The sequence below is a fragment of the Ostrea edulis genome, chromosome 4, assembly GCF_947568905.1.
Source record: "Ostrea edulis chromosome 4, xbOstEdul1.1, whole genome shotgun sequence".
Classification (NCBI taxonomy): Eukaryota; Metazoa; Mollusca; class Bivalvia; order Ostreida; family Ostreidae; genus Ostrea; species Ostrea edulis.
The window spans coordinates 2,990,764-3,009,101 of record NC_079167.1 but is presented as its reverse complement, the minus strand read 5'-3'; the positions used below and the strand labels follow the sequence as shown (position 1 = coordinate 3,009,101).

Below are 18,338 nucleotides of genomic sequence, written 5' to 3'. Positions count from 1 at the left end.
ACCACCTCTAAAACAACTTCATACAAATTTGGAATGCAATTTATGACAGGGTTTAGTAGAAATTGATGCCTTGTCCATATATAGAAAAATTGCACTAATGACCATATTCTGAAATCTGTTATTAACCTATAAGGACTTTCATTTACCTGGACTTTCTTGTGAAATCTCTGATCTTGGCGAGGAAACAATGTGATCCTCCATCTGCAAAAAAAACAAAAAACCAAACAAACAAACGAAAAAACAAAAAACAAACTAGCCTACATCTTTATTCAAATCCAAGAACAATTTCAGAGTGAAACTCCTTAATACCAGTCTCCCTAAACACTTTCCCCTTAAAACTGGCCACTTTTGGTAAAAAGTCTTAAAGGCCAAGGTTTTCAACCGGTCGGTTTTCCTCAGGTAAGTTAAGTGAGGGGCGGAGCTAATTTAAGGCAGGTGTGTAGCCCCAAGCCCGAGGGAACCCTGCTAGCTGGTAGGCCTATATACCGTCCCAAATACACGGGATATTATCTGTGTTACCTGCTTTACCTGTACATTTTTGTATGATTGAAAAATTCAAGGTAGTGATTTTTTTGGTGCAGATTAATCGAAACGTTGATAATGAATCAAACGTAAAAATTAAAGCTCAACAAATTTATTTTGTATAAATGAGAACATTAGCCATTGAAAACTTTATAGGCTCTTTATTCAAAGTTTTTTTGTATCCATTTGACTGCCTTCGTTCGTCGGACACCCAGTATCTGATGATATTTGACTGCCAAACATAGTTTCCGAAGGGAGTTTCTGCGTACTGTGGTATATTTTCTGGCTATGTACAGCTGATGTACCGATCATCGTCCCATGCCCCATGATGACTATATATTCCAAAACAGCTTAGAAAGTTTTATTCTGTTTGAATTAGTTTTTCTGAACGCACACCAGAATTCTCTGGCTACCTAAGTTGTCTATGCGACTCGATATGGCCATAACGCATGGCCTACACAAACAGAACATTCGTATTTTCCAACAGTTCCTTCAAAAACTGGTCTAGACAAGAAAATCTGTTCTTCCTCTGGACCCCAATTCCAACCATTATACACAAAAAAGAGCCCTTATAGCGGCTAATTTCTCTTCCGATAAGTTGAACTTTTGTTGCCATGTTTCGAGGGGAAAATTACACTTATAAATTTTCAACTGAGTGTAAACAAGATTTCATTAACATACAATGTATTTACTCATAATTAATCTGTTTAACATAAAATCGATGTCCGTGTAAATCATATTGCAAAATAGACTACTATTATTGTGTGACTCTCTCTACATGAAAACCCTATCAAGCTGGATTTATGCGGTAAGCATCAAACGATTGCACGGATGCCTCGATCACCAGTTAAGATAGATAAGGTATACACAAAGACTAGTAACCAAATGTCCATCAATTTCTAGCATCCAATGTGAAGCTTAATTTCTCCTGATTGACAAGGGTTCACAGACCAGGTAATGTTGAAGGTGGTGCTTATTTTCTCGGTCTTTAAGTATTCCTTATACAGAAATTCTCATAATACTAGCCACCCCTGAATTTTAATTTTTTTTTTTTTTTTTTTACTTTAACAAACATAGGAAATATTCCCTCACAAAACAAGCTAGACTTAGTGATTTTATAAAAAGCCATGGCTGGATTAATTACTGACACATGATCTGTAAGCACTTTTATTCAATCTTTCTATTCATCACCTGAATGAAAGGTAAATGAAATCATAGACTGACAAGATTTATTTGTTTGTCATATCAAAATCAAACATTACAATAAAATAAGTTAATTGTGTTCACCCGTGGTGAGCCTCTACTGTTTTAAATGCCTCAGATCACTGGACCTTGAAAACCCCCACCAGTTCATATATTAGAGTGGACAGGACTGTCATAGGCGAAGGACAAACTCAAGTTCTCATTTCTTATTCTCAAGAGGCATGATGCAACTGTGACTACATATATGAATATTAATTTATTATCGTGTCCTAAAACATCGAATTGTGGGATTTCTCATTGCAAAGAAATGTATTCACTATTCATATATACCTGTAAAGTTTATCAAGCAAGTTAAACGTTCTAACTGGTTTTCGTACAGTGTTCATTTAGGATTCATGTGTAATGTATTTTCTTAGAAAAGTAATTGTGTACTTTGTACAATTAGTAAAGCATATATTCAGGCCGCATATATACAGTATCTTGTGTGTATAAACTGTATTTATACAATGTAAGTGTATATTGTCTTCCAATAATATTGTGTATTTTATAAGGAATGGTTTATTCCAGGTCCCAGACCACCTTATCACTCAGTAGATTTAGTAACCAAAACAGACAGTATCACACAGTGTTTCAAACCCTGAAACCAACGTATGGTGTATACGTGTGTACGGACAACTACCAAATGCTGGACCGAAAGTAGCTGGACAAACCTATATGCTAGTGAGGACCTGAGAGAACCACCAACCAGAACATTATATGAGCATTATAACTATTAAAATTGTGTCACTATATTAGATAAAGAAATAAGAGTCTTAAATTTTGTTAGTTGTATTTTGAGGAAATACGACCTTGGACACTTTTAGTGAAGTCATTTGCGACAGTGTTGGAATTCTTTTCTTAGGCCAAAACTAAAAAATTGATTTGTTTGATGTACTCCAACCGACCTGTCAAATTTGCTCCTACCTGATCGTTTTTTTTTTTCACCAATTCAAAATTTCATCTTTTTTTTTTTTTTCCCTCTCGGTTCCCTTGAAAAATAGAAAATTCTCCTTATTTTAAAAGAAAATATTGAAACTTTCATGACATTCCAAAAAAAAAACCCTACCTACTGACCTACCTTGAAAAATGTGGGTCGGAGTACATCAAACAAAAATATTTTTAATGATGGCCTTACATGAATATTCCCAACTACATTTACATGTAGTTTTATTGTTTTAAAAAGATATGACACAACACACTGTGAAACTAGGCATAAATGATGTGAGATGTCACTGAACCAAGAAGCAAAGGAGAAAGCCTGGCTAGAGCACTATGAAAGGCTCCTAAATGTGGAATTTGAATGGGACCCTGAACACCTAACCGATGAATCACCAGTGGAAGGGCCACCTGTCCCAATCTCAATTGATATGGTGAAAAAGGCCATCTCCAAGATGAAGTTGGGTAAAGTGGCAGGACCATCGGGAATAGTAGTGGAGATGATCAGAGCCGCAGGTGACAAAGGTGTATCCATGATCCGTGACCTCGCATCCTCAATTATCCATGATGGCAAGGTCCCCACTGACTGGGAGCAGAGTTTCATTGTCTGCCTCTACAAGGGCAAGGGTGATGCTGTGGACAGGGGCAACTACCAGGGACTCAAACTGACAGAACAAGTTCATGAAAGTCCTGGAGAGGATTGTGGACAGCCTTATTAGGCAGTTGGTGACAATCGATGACTCCCAGTTTGACTTCGTCCCTGGCAGAGGTACAACTGACGCAATATTTGTTGTTCGGCAGCTGCAGGAAAAATATCTTGCAGTAAACAAATGGTTCTATATGGCGTTCGTGGACCTTGAAAAGGCATTTGACCGTGTCCCTCAGAAAGTGATCTGGTGGGCACTGCGAAAACTTGGTGTGGAAGAGTGGATTGTGCGTCTGGTGCAGGGGATGTATGCAAATTCCCGTAGCTGTGTCCGCGTTGGTGATGGCTACAGTGAGGAGTTTGCTGTGAGGGTCGGAGTCCATCATGGGTCAGTACTCAGCCCTCTGCTTTTCATCATCGTACTTGAGGCTCTTTCACACGAATTTCGCACCGGTGTTTCATGGGAGGATCTGTATGCAGATGACCTGGTTATCATTACTGACTTGGATAAATGTGTCAAGAGGCTTCCGACTTGGAAAGAAGCTATGGAAAGGAAAGGACTGAGAGTGAATGCAGGCAAAACCAAGATCATGATCTGCGGTACGGGTCTTGACCTACTTCAGGACTCGGGCAGCTTCCCATGTGCTGTCTGTCGTACAGGTGTAGGCAGCAATAGTATTTTCTGCAATGGCTGCAAGCACTGGGTGCACAAGAAATGCAGTGGGCTCGTGCGCCTGTCTGTGGACCCTGACTTCAGATGCTCAAGATGCAGAGGAACTGCTCGCCCTCTTGACGGCAGGCCGCAGAGTGACATCCAAGTTGGTATGGACAAGTTGGAGGTTGTAGGCTCCTTCTGCTACCTCAGAGACATGCTTTCCGCAGCTGGTGGCTGTGACCTTGCAGCCACTACGCGTGTGAAGACTGCCTGGAAAAAGTTCAGGGAGCTGCTACCAGTCCTGACATCACGCCACCTGTCGTATAAGACCCGTGGTCGAGTGTATAACACCTGTGTACGAAGCGTTATGCTCCATGCCAGTGAGACCTGGGCACTGACCAAGCCAAATCTTCATCACCTACTACGCAATGACAGGGCCATGATAAGACAGATCTGTAACATCAAGCCTGAAGATATGGCCACCGTAAGTTCAACTGAATTGCTGGGGCGGCTTGGCATCGACGACCTTGACCTCATCTTAAGGGAAAGGAGACTCCGCTGGTATGGCCACGTTGTCAGATCCAGCAGTGCAGTCAAGTGCGCTTTAAATATACAAGTTCCTGGGAGACGTAGAGTTGGTCGGTCAATGCTATCTTGGAGAGAGTTGACGGAGAAAGATCGTAGAGAATGGAAGCTCTCAACTGCCGACCCTCAAGACCGGAAAGAATGGAGATCTGAGGTGAGATCTGCCATGCGTGCAGCCAGCCAGATACCTGGAAGGGGGCCCACTAGTGTGGACACTACCCGTGATACTGCACGGAAATAAAAAGGAACCAACAACAACAACAACGCCCATTGACCACATAGTTCACTTGAGTCACCCTGGCTGCTGTTGTTCAGCTGTTGTAATTTAAAAAAAAATTTCAATCTTTATTCCCATGAAAATCTAAAGGGTCCTGGCATAATTGAACATGAATTCACACAACATGGTGATGCCTTACACCAACATAGCTAACATAACCTTGCTGTTCTGTGAGAAGGTCAAGGTCACATTGATCATGGTATCAAATAAAAGGTCTTGCTATAAGAAATCTATATGCAAAATATAAAAGTTTTACTTTAAATAATTCAGGAGATATTGAACAAATCAGATTTTCTAAAAGTATGTCATACTCCAAGGTCATAAGGTCAAACACCATATAAAGAATCTGTACACAATTATATGTAAGTCCCTTCTTCAATAGTTCAAAAGATATTCAATAGTTTACATTTTCTTAATAGTAGGCCAAACTCCAAGGTCAAAGATTATGGTATGAAATGAAAGGAATTGTAATAAGAAATCTATGTACAAAATATAAAAGTTCTACCTACAAAGTTTAGATTTTAAAAAAGGTCAGGTTTTAAAAAGTAGGTCAAACTTCAAGGTCACAAGGTCAGTCACCATGGTATAATATGAAAGGTCTTGTCATAAAGAATATATACACACCATAGGGCTGTCCTATCTTAAATAGTTGAGGATATATTCAACAGGTTACATTCTCTTGAAAGAAGGTCAACTCTACGGTCAAGGTCACAAGGTTAGAAAATTTGATACAAAATAAAGTTTTGTCAGAGTGGATATATAAGGAATGCATACATGATATATGAGAGCCCTATCACTCACTATTTAAAAGTTAGAGTAAAGTGGAAGTTTGGATCAAACTCCAAGGTCAAGATCACAAGCTCATATATGAAATGTAAGGCCCTACCATAAGGAATCTTAATGCAAATTATGAAAGTCCTACCATAAATAGTTTAAGAGATATTGAATAGGTTAAGTTTTCCTTAAAATAGGCCAAGGTCACAAGATTAAAAAAAACATTGGTATCAAAGCAAAGGTCATGTCACAAGGAACGTGCATATGAAATATATAAGCCCTATTACTTACCATTTAAAAGTTATGAGCAAGGTTAAAGTTTCAGACAGACATAAATGACAAAATATGCCCTTGACTATAATCATAGGGCATAACAAAATTGAAATAAAAACTTAAATCCACACAATTTGGGAACATTTGCAGTTGGATTTGATTTAGTGTGGCCCTGCTACTTTTGAAAATAATTTATTTTAATTGATTTCCTGTATATTCCCATATAAAACTTAAGATATCCTATTGTGGCCCCACCCTACCCCTGGGAACTACAATTTCAACAAACTTGAATCCACTCTATGAAAGAAAGCTTTCACTTATACTTCTACTTTTCTGGCCCAGTGGTTCTTGAGAATAAGATTTTCCCTATATATTCGCATGTAAAACTTTGATTCCCTATTGTGGCCCCACCTTACCCCAAATGGCCACAATTTGAACCAACATGAATCTACACTATATCAGGAAGCTTTCTTGTAAATATCAACTTTTCTGGCCTAATGGTTCTTGAGAAGATTTTTAAATGACCCAACCCTAATTTTGCCTTTTCTTGATTATCTCCCATTTGAAGGGGGACATGGTCCTTCAATTGAACAAACTTGAATCCCCTTCACCCAAAGATGACTTGTGCCAAGTTTGATTGAAATTGGCCCAGTGGTTCTGGAAAAGATGAAAATATGAAAAGTTTACAGACAGACAGACAGAAGGCCGGTGATCAGAAAAGCTCACTTGAGCTTTCAGATCAGATGAGGTAAAAAAAAAACTTTAAGCATCATGATATGTAAACTTTCTTATATCACTTGATTTGTTCTGAATTTCTAAAAATACATTGAAGAGAATTAAACCAACTGTAAGACGATTGAGAAGCAAAAGTAAAGTGTCTATCACTGCATGCATTTCCATTATAGTGTTTATGTTAAAACATGGAAATAAATTGCCGAAATTTTTCTTATTATTGCTTAATGCAACCAGAAGTACAATAGCAGCTGCTGTAGATTTAAGTCTTATCTTGCAGTAGGCACATTATCAATTACATGTAATGGGTACATTGTTCTCAATGCAGTGCGGGTAATTTCCTCCTGAATACAGGGGGCACTCAGCACATTGTGGTCTTAGAATGTAAGGAATAAATAGAAAATTTACTATTCCTGATTGTAATTAATTGCCAGTTAAGGAATTTTTCAAAGAAGTAAGTGTTATGACTGAAAAATTAGTATGACTGTACAATAATTTTAGTCATTGATTACATCTGTGTGTCCCTTGTGTGATTTTTTTTTCACAAGCAATGTACGGTTATGATGTAACAAAGTACATACAAGTAAATCAGTATTAGTATTGGTCCTCGACTTATTTAGATTAGGATGTCTTCACAAATCAGGAATTTTTCACTATTTATTTTTATCAATATTTCCGATGACCGAAACACAATTAGATATGCCTGAAATTGCAAACCTTTATTAACTTTTTATTTCACTCTATGGACAAAAATAATTGTTGCTAAACGTTATTGTACATCAGGTACTAATGAACAGAACATGTAAATTATGTCAAATCTAGTGTAAATCTTTCTGTTGAAAGGGGTTATTTTCCACAGCATGATTAAATCTTATAAAAATAAAATTTTGTGTAAATCAACTTACATGTACATTACACAGATTGACCTGTATTTATACAAGTACTCAAATGTATATAAAAATGATTATCAGACATGTAACAACTGTCAACAGAAGGGGGGAGGGGTTGTCCCGTTTTATTACTACATGCAAAGTTGGTTATTCTTATTTATCACTAACAAGAGGCCCACAGGCCTTATCGGTCACCTGAATACTAGTGAAAAAGTATCACTACTTCCATGGGCTATGAAATCTAGAAAAAATTTCCTGTTCTGAATATCTAAGCTAAATTCTAATGTTCAGCAACAGTATAAACAAGACGTGTTCTTAAAACTTCACTGCCCTCAAAAGTGCATACACTGATGAAAGGCTTTAAATATTAGGTGTATTTACATTTAAACATCAAAACATCTGACTACTCCTTAAGTCATAACCCTAGGTTATGAAATTCACCATTTTTTGTACATTCTTTTCTGCTATTCCCAAGTATGCATTTAGATTTTATACAGTATCAGCAAACTTACACATACATACTATATACTACATTTGGCCCCATCCTGGAGTCAGAACCCTTACTCTGGAGAAAATCAAATTTACAATTTTGGTAAGACTACCTGCTCTATCCATTTAACACTATATACCAAGTTTGGCCCCGCCCTGAGGTCAGAACCCCTACCCCGGGGATCATGAAATTTACAATTTTGGTAGAGGCCTTCCTGCTCTCCATTACCATGCATTTAGTTTTTCTTACACGTGCGGTTCTTGAGAAGATTTTTGAAAATTGGTCAATTTTGGGCAGTTTTTGCCCCATCCCTAAAACCCCAGGGGTGCAGGAATCCTGAAATTTACAATTCATGTTCCCCTTATTCCAAAGATGCTTCATACCAAATATGAAAAGAATTGGAATGATAGTTATCAAGAAGAAGTTAAAAATGTCTATTGTTCACACATTTAATAACTGACCATTTTGGCCCCACCCTGATACCAAAACCCCTACCCTTGGGATCATCAAATTTACAATTTTGGTAAAGGACTACCTGCTCTTTCTAAATATCTACTTAGTTTCAATATAGTATCAACAGCACTAAAGAAGATGCTATTTAAGTGTTTTACACATAAACACTATATACCAAGTTTGACCCCACCCTGGGGTCAGAACCGCTACCCCGCGGATCATGAAATTTACAATTTTGGTAGAGGCCTTCCTGCTCTCCATCACCATGTATTTAGTTTTTCTTACACATGTGCGGTTCTTGAGAAGATTTTTGAAAATTGGTCAATTTTGGGCAGTTTTTGCCCCGCCCCTAAGGACCCAGGGGTGTTGGAGACCTGAAATTTACAATTTATGTCCCCTTTGTCCTAAAGATACTTCATTCCAAAGGACAAGGGATGTTATTGGCCAAAATTGGCCGCGCTTCAAAAGCCGACCATATTTTGCAGGTAGAAAGGTGATAATTTTCTCGTTTCATTCATATATAACATGTACCATTTATTTGTTGCTGATATTGAGAAAATAATGTTACAATATTGCATTGTTAACCCTGACGCTGTCTTCCGACGGTCGCTTTATTGGAACGTCATTGACGTTATAGGATTTACAATCCCCTGATTCTTCTAGAATATATTTTTAAAAGTTAGAATTTTAACACATAAAAAAAAAATACTCATTGAGATCAAAGACTATTAAAAACTGGTATGCTGTGGAAAATACATTATGCATTTACATGTAACTTTATCGTGTTCATAGACATTTTGCAGAGGAATCTTGTGCTAATTAAAGTAAGGAAAATAATGTGTGTATTTGCCGAAAATTGTTGAGTAGAACGCAATCATATTTTCGAAGCCGCTGTTCAATGTCCTCCTATTCAAATGAATTATGGAAAATTAAATGGCTCTTGAATTTTCATTTTTTTTTTAATTTATCTATTTATTTTTTTGGTCATAAATATAAACACTTTAATTAAAAACGGCGATTTAATCGGATAAATTTACTTGTTATGCTATGTACACCAAGGATTATATAACAGGTCTGCTTACATGTGTATGTATTTATACATGTTAAAAGTACGGTACATACGAATAAAATATGTCTGCCTGCTGTGGGTATTTACAAAATATATTGAATAGAGCGTGATGCTAAAAGATACAAATGTTGCATGAATGGGATATCATTATCTTGGGTACAGTAAAACACGTCAAGTAATATACGTGTATCTTCAGGTGGTACATTTTATATTTCAAATAAATGTATATCTAAAACCTACCAAAAATGCGTCTGTGTTTATATCTTTACATGCCCCTAAATCGTCAACAAAGAGTAGTTCTGAATCTCTCTCTCTCTCCATTTAGTGTTCATCTTTGATAAATTATATCAGTCCGTGGGCATGTCATTGCATACACCGACATTCAGTCTAAATCTAGCATTGCTTAGTTTTACTGATGTAAAACATCAAATGTGTATGTATATATCCAGAACAAGTATCAGTTATTCTTCAAATGGACTCTGGGAAGTTGTTTGAGTATGTGTATAGACAATGTGGTATATTTAACTGCTTTTCCCAGGCACGTAGAATCGTAAGGGGGGGGGGGGGGGGGGGGTCCCCATTTTATTTTGTCAATGATCATTATCTGTTATTTTCATAAGCTAACACAGATATATTGGGTGATGCCCTAGTCTTTTTGATAGTAGTTTTGAATGAGAAAAATGTAAACTTGAAAATCATTAATTGAACTGGATATGTGCTCGCTCCCTCCTCCTTATGATCATCATGATCTGATATGGGAATAAGGATATATTGGGTGACAACCCCCCTCCTAATATTCTTGATAGTAGTATTGAATGAGAAGTAAATAGAAAAGAGAGAGAGAGAGAGAGAGAGAGAGAGAGAGAGAGAGAGAGAGAGAACTAAATGTCTACCACATCACCGTAGGGTTACCCCATTTTCCTAATCGTGGAGGGGGTATGCGTCAATACTAATATAAACTTTTAGTAGCAATCTATATTTTATAAGATTGATAAAAGTTGGGGTGCCATTAGGCTGGTCAAGTTGTTTCCATAGTAAGGAAATGGTCGACATCAGCCCCCCCCCCCAACTGGAGGGGCAACCAATCCCCGATACTACAGTCTCTGAATATTTATATCTATACATGTATATATACATCCTGCCTAATTGCCTTTGTTATACTTATATGTGTACTTGTAAATGTGCACCTACGACATATATATGCGATATAGAAAAAAAATCTGCCACAACAACGGTCGAACTTTCAAATCGATCACAGGTGCTCGACGTTTTATTGAAGAAACCACATCTAGCATGAAGACATAAAGAATGATTGGCTGTTATTTTATTTTTAATTTAAAACATATTAAGAACCTATGGAATCAATATCTATATATAATTACTAATCTAGTAATATTTAATTTCAACATGCATCATATACATACATATACGTTAGAATTGATGTAAGAAAACAGCTTTTTTTTTAAAACCGCACAAACAAGTCAATATTATTAGCAATAAGTTTTATGCATTATATTTGATACACTTGTATTAAAGATAGTTTAAAATTTAGCGAAAAAAGTAACAGACATTCCAACTATATAGCTCTAGAGAACGTATCAGTACCCATTTTTTTCTGAAAATTAACGAATTTTGGTCCAATTTTTGCAAAAAGAAAATAAATTTGAGTTATTAGAGGTCTATGCGTGTCTTAGATTTGATTTTTTATTCAATCTATTCTTGAATATATTATTCTGAAAACGGCTGATTCCGTAACCTACATCAACAAGAGTACCGCAAACGGTACATAATACGCCCGTGAAATGCTTACATAGGGTGTTTTTCTTGTGCTATAATTTGCATAACTTTGCTTCAGGTAGTATCAGCCATCATGAGGCTGTGACGAACTTTCATATCAACAACCTGCAATTTTTTCAAAAATGGAAGAAAATCAAAATCCTTCACCAGATGCACATCTTCAGTACCTATACAAACACTCCACAAAATAAGAAGGTCCTCACTTGAAAACTGTGGGAGGAGTTGGGCAGACAAATTATGTACCCTTCATAGAATATTAATTTCTAAATAGACTAAGTTCAACAACCTGTAATTTTCTCAAAAATTGCAGAAAATCAAAATCCATCCCACTTGCACATCTTCAATACCCATACAAACACTCCACAAAATAAGAAGGCTCTCACTTGAAAACTGTGGGAGGAGTAGGGTGGACAAATTATGTACCCTCCATATAATAATTATTTCCAAATAAAGGGGTAAATCTCCTGGAAAAAAGGTCGAAATGGATCAAAATTGCAGTATGATCCAGAGTGACCCACAAAGAAGCTACCCAGCAAGTTTCAGCATGACATGTGTAAAGGGAAATGAAATTATAAAGAGAAAACCTCAAACGGACAGACGAACGGACAGACATCGCTGTACCATAATACGTCCCGTCTAAAGACAGGCATATAAAAATGTATGAGGTACAAATATTCCGAGGTTGGCTGAGTGATTCTGGAGCATGCCATCCTATTACACTCGGATGTAACAATGGCATCAATGAAAGAATTTGATGCTTTGTTACCTATGACGTCACAGCCCACTGTACTAAGTATACGTCATAGATTACAATGCATCAAATTTTCTCATGGATGCCATCCACTCGGATCACCTCGGTCGATTCCATCTAACCTCATATAGGCTGTTGCTGATCAAAACTTTCTGTTCTCATAAACTTTTCACATTTTCATTTTCTTCTCCAGAACCACTGTGCCAATTTCAACCAAACTTGGCACAGAGCATCCTTGGGTAAAGGGGATGCAAGTTTGTTCAAATGAAGGGCCATGTTCCCTTCAAAGGGGAGATAATCACAAAAATGCAAAAATAGGATGGGTTCATTTAAAAATCTTCTCAAGAACCACTGGGCCAGTAAAACTGAAATTTACATGAAAGCTTCCTGACATAGTGAAGATTCAAGTTTGTAAAAATCATGAACCCTGAGGTTAGGGTGGGGCCACAATAGGGGATTAAAGTTTTACATGTGAGGGGAACCAAACTAAATGGGACAAAGCCTCCTAAATACGAAAGGCTATATGGTATTAATTCAATGAATTTGTAGTCAAGGATAAGTAAGTTTGATAATCAATGATTTTTTACGTTTAAAAGGTCTTTTCCCTTTCCAAGCTGCTTGTATAATGATAGTTTTGCTCAAGCATGTTTATTGCTAGGAACTGCTGTTCAGGCAAGCAATTTGGCCCATGGGCCTCTTGTTTTGAAAAATGATGCTCTGCGCCTGATTATATCACATGCTTTCATCATACTTATATTTTTTGGTAACTCTTGTTGCGACAGAGTTCTGAAATTATTTGTATTAACTGTATCATAACTAATGGACAGAAATAAAACATCAAATATGGCTGTAACACACACACCCTCCCAACCCTACAATTTCACTCAACACACTTTTAAAAAGCTTTTTCCATAAAATAAAAGAAACTAAATATAGTTTTTATCATAGATATAACACAACCTGTTAAAACTCAGCATGATAAGGAATTTGGTGACATAAACTGTACTATGCACTGTTTGTTGACACTATTTATGCGAGTCTTATGGACCGCAATGGTAAGCATGCCCCCTACTTCCGGTGTAAGGGGAGTAATTGCAAAAATGTAGACCATTACTGCTCCAGAGTTTTAACCAGACATCAAAAGTGAACAGTACCCAACCTGCACTATTTAATTTAATTTTCAAGCTTGTGAACACTTCCAAGTAATGGGCAGATGACTTGTATGTAAACATACATAAAGGATTAAGTATTATGACAGCCTTTCAAGCCATCATAAAACTCAAAATTTTAAAGCATTAAGACTAAATCTTATTTTATTCTATCAAAAGTGACACAGTTTCTTTTTCAGAAAACATAGAGCATAGCTTTGGACAAACAAAAAATCTCTGTCAAATTTATGTACTGGAAACATAAGTCTATGGTGTAAATACTAACATTTTCTATCAAATATGTGTACTGGAAAATAAATCTATGGTACAAATATGAAGTTTGTAAAAGACTGTTCAAAAGGTTTCTGTAAGAAAATCTATATGAAAAATAGTAATTTCTAATGTCAAAATGGCAGCAAAAAGTTAAAAACAACCTTGTTGCATCAGACTTCTTACACAATCCACCTTAATTTTGAAATGAGAACACAAGCGTCAATTTTGGTGGGCAAATAGTCCTTATCATACATAATCCTTGTGAAATAATTTGATATAATATATATAATGCTGGAGAAATTAAAATCTGTAAAATATGTGTTGGTTTTTTTGGTGGTGGTTGGGGGGGGGGGGGGGGGGGGGGGGGGGGTGTTGGTTGTTGTTTTGTTAATTGCATCTATCAGAATTTTGTTGAAAGTCAATAATCATTAAAAGAAAATCAATATCAATAATAGTGAACAGTATAAGTTTTGGAAAAGGGACATAACACATCAGTAGTGGTTAATTTTCAGTAAACCAGCCACCCCCCACCCCCCCTAAACCGGCCATATTTTCAGTCCAACATCTGGCTGGTATTCAAAACGTTTCACTGTGTTTTTAACCATTTTCTTTCATGTTAATTGCAAATTCTTCAAATAACCAAACAAATGAAAACACTTTTTCTAGTACCTCATACTGTTCTTTCTGTTTGTTGTATGGACTGACAGGAATTAAAGGGTTCTGCAATCTGTTATGAAATTGTCATTAACATTCAAATATTACCTCACTCAAATATAAACAAAGTCAAAAACTGGAGACCAACACCTTGAGGTTAAAATTATGGAAGATTCTCACAAGTGTATATCATGTGGTATTCAACAGGATCCAAAAGTATAAACTAGAAGAAATATTACAGATCACCAACACATCATGAGAATGCAAACAAGAAATTCACATAATATATTCCATTAATAGAATAGTCTGTGAAATGATAAAGTTCTGTTTTGTTGTTTGAAGCAGATTGTGACATTTTTTATCTGTGATGTGTTAGGTTGTGACGTATTGTAGTATCAATAAAATTGATTTCTTCTGTCAAACTTTTAAAATGAGTGAAGATTGATTGCACAATGGGATTCATTCAGGCGAGATGTGAAGGCATGTAGGTCCCTGCTATTACTTGACCAAGAGAAGGAAGTAACATGTATCTCCATCATAAACGCACTATATCTTTTATATAAAAACTTGCAAAACAATGTAAACTAACAAATAATATCATATGTATTTGTGTTGTTAAGCAACTCTGCATAATGTACACATCTCTGCATTTTTTATTGTTTATAGCAACGTCAGCTGCATTTCTTACTTCATGAATAATTGTTCTGATGACGACCACCCTAAGGTCGAAATCGGTCAACCAAATAAATTTCATACTGCATTCTCATGATGTGTTGGTGATATGTTTTTTAAATTCTTCAAGTTCATTCAAACATAGTATTTAAACCATAACTGTATTTGCATAATCAGTAAATCTTTCAATCTTATGTCTCAATCTGAAAAAAAACAAATGTTGACAACTTTGTATCATGTTAAATCTTTTTACTTAACTGAGGTACATCAAGTATAACCCATCCCACCCCATTAATATACTTTCATCAATACACAACTTCCCAACTATTTTGTAATTTTCCTGGTTTGCTACACTGCATGTTACTTTTAAATGATACACAATTTTACCTTAAAACTTCATTCTCTTCTGAGCAAAAAGATTCTTCAACCAGTTTCTAGAACAGAAAGAAAAGTAATCTCAGTTTACTGATGCATGTATTAAAGTGTTATCAACCCTAATTTTTTTTCAACTGAAATACCTGACAATCTTTCCTGAATTTCAATAAAATAGATTCTGAAGTTTTAGGGTGGATACTTGAAGTGTTGACAAGACTTGGATCCACAAGCTGTTTCATACTTGAGTTTTCGCTAAAATGATACATGTATTGTAAATAATGAAAAATTGACTGATATTTACAAAATGAAATACACGAGAGTATGAACTGTGATGCTTCACTTTAGCATAGTGATGAAGCACATTGGCACTCAATCATGAAACGTGTGCCAGTGTGAATCATCACAGTTTATGTAGCCCTCATGTATTTTCAAAAATGAAGTTTATTTCTTATATTCACATTCTACTTTGATTTCTTCAGAATTCCCAGCCATTAAATTAGACATACTATATTTATCAGTATCCATGTACAACTGCAACACATTCATAAGGAAATGGCTGTCATTACAATTTGTAGAGATATCAAAGACAAAAACATTGGAAATGTAAACATTACTAAACAGATATGAGTGCTGATATGGATTACATGCATTATTCAGGGATGGGAATTGGGAATAAACTAAGACCTGTACCCCAATTTCTGTTTCTTCCTTGGAGTTGGACTTGTAAAAGGACTAGGTCTGTCTGTTGCAAGATTATTATCATAGCTCTTAAAAGTAAAAGATCAAACTTCAGAAATATATTCATCGGTAAGATTATCATCATTAAATAGATACTCTTTCAACATTAATAATACATGTATATAATATCATTATTTCAAGAATGCCAGTAACTCACTTCTTTGGTCTCATTCATCAAAGGATAAGTATATGTTGGTTTCCATGACTCCAAACTGTTTAACTGAGATTCTACAGGACTGGTCATGGAGCCATTATCACATCCTTCCACAGGACTTGCATTACAGGTGATAGCATAATCACTGTCATCATCAGAACCTCTGTGTCTATATGTTTGCCTATCAATGGTTTCAGGATGTTTAGACTTTGGATTTCTTCTGCTTACTTGGGACACTTTTTCTATCCGATGTAAATTAGGTACAGATTTTTCTTGGTTTTTGAAGTTATAATTGTTGAAACTGCTTTCATCGATAGAATCACATTTGTAGGAGTCTCCTCTCTTGTTTGACACCTTTTTAGATTCCTTTTTCTTTCCAAATACTTCTTTTGAACCTTTACCCTTGTTTGCATTGCTTTTTTTATTTGTATCCACAAGACCAGTTGACTTCTTGTTACTTTTCCCCCTTTTCCTTTTCACTGATTTTTGTTTGATAATCTTTTGTTGAGAGGACAACATTAAATTGTTGCTATATTCAGAAAAATTGTCATCAAAGATATATGGATCATTATCAGCATCTCCTCTAGGAGAGGATATACACTGTGAAGAATAAGTCATCTGCACAGATAGCGTCTTTGTCATCTGCTGAGAAAATTTCTGCACAGTTGGACTATCCCCACTGCTCCCTATACCCTGGCTACCTCCCGTTATCTGTCTGTGTTTACCTCTTACTTTGCTATATGTTTTGAACCACTTGGTGTTATATTTAGAATTTTGTGGCTCACATTTGTACCAAGGACTTTCCTTAAAGCTGAGGTCTGTATCTAGGCTCTTGTCACATGCAAACTTACGAGCTTTTGTGGCAATATTCTGGCTCTCCTGAACAAAATCTACTTCATTTTCTTTATCAATACCCGTTTCTTCTGCATTTGCAAGTGAAAGAGGCTTAGAGGTTTTCATGTCAATATAAGAATCACTATCTTCAACACTGTTTTCCCATTCAATAACGGCATCTCTGTTTTGGTTTTTAAGATTTGAATAGTGCTTTGTTTTATCAGATAGAGAAAACAGACTTCCTGTGCAAGTGTTTTTCAGGGTCTTTTCCTCTACAGTAGACTGTGACTTGGCATACCTCTTTGACCCCTTTGGTCTACCACAGCTTTTCAAATTTTGATCCGAGTTGACATCAACAGCTGTTTTCTCTGTCCTTTTATCAACATCACTCTCAAAATTGTAATAGTCTGCCACATCCAGTCTTTTCATAACCACAACAGGTGAAAACTCTTGTTGCTTACAACATGCCTTTGCTGGTTTTCTGTTTTTCCCTTGCTTTTTTTCAACATTCTTTCTATGAGTAACAACTTCATTTGATGGCTTACCTTTCTTGACATATTTTCTGGTTCTCTTGTTTTTAACATCAATATCACTTTCAGCTTCCTGTTCACTTCTTACACCCAAAGCACCATCATCACGAGATACGACATTGATACATGCACTTGTCAAAAGACACACATCATTATTAGTATCAGAGTTTATTTCTTTTCCCACTGTTTGTTCTGCCTGCTCCATTTTCATTTCAACATTATGTAATGCATTTTCCCCGGCATTCAGTGTATATTGTCCTTTGTCATTAGATGGTAAAGTACTCTCTACTGTCTCTATTGATTCACTTTTGTGGGGCTTTGCATCATTTGGAGACAACTTCCTTGGTTTGGGATTTTTCAGAACATTTGTTGCTGAAGATTCTGTTGCATTTCTGTCAATACTGTGATCTAGAGCAAACACAGATTTTCTTTCAACTGATTCCTTGCTATTTCCATCTTCTTCACAAACATATTTTTTCACAGAATTTTGATGACCAACTCCTTTTATCTTCATTTCAGACATCTTTTTCTCAACAAGACATGCTTTTAAATTGTTTGATTTTACAATTACATCTTGTGAACTGTTTAATATCATCATGTCCCCAGTTGCTGCATCAAAGTCACTGTCAAAACAATCCTTGTCATTGTTTGATCCAGCTGTTTGATAATTCTCTTCATGTAACACTTTTGCTGCTGAAACTTCCTTCATTACTCTCACTTTTCCAACCTCAGTATCAGCATCATCTAAAACTTTTAAAATAGAACACAATGTTTTTGTAAACACTATGCCACTAAGCTTAGCAACATTCAAAATGTGGAAAACAGGACTTAGAACTTGATGGGTTGCCTTGACCTTTAACAACCAAAT

The 18,338-nt window shown here is 36.1% G+C and overlaps 1 protein-coding gene across 1 annotated transcript in view; it reads right to left on the bottom strand.

Moving 5' to 3' along the window:
- Positions 1-18,338, bottom strand: part of LOC125668826 (synaptonemal complex protein 2-like) — a 104,524-nt gene that overhangs the window by 27,819 nt on the left and 58,367 nt on the right. Inside the window, exons 18-23 of the mRNA XM_056164389.1 lie at positions 16,110-18,220; positions 15,905-15,981; positions 15,358-15,466; positions 15,227-15,273; positions 14,183-14,240; positions 147-201 (exon numbers count right to left, since the gene is read on the bottom strand). Of these exons, the coding sequence (XP_056020364.1) occupies positions 147-201; positions 14,183-14,240; positions 15,227-15,273; positions 15,358-15,466; positions 15,905-15,981; positions 16,110-18,220 (2,457 nt within the window). The remainder of the gene's footprint in view (positions 1-146; positions 202-14,182; positions 14,241-15,226; positions 15,274-15,357; positions 15,467-15,904; positions 15,982-16,109; positions 18,221-18,338) is intronic.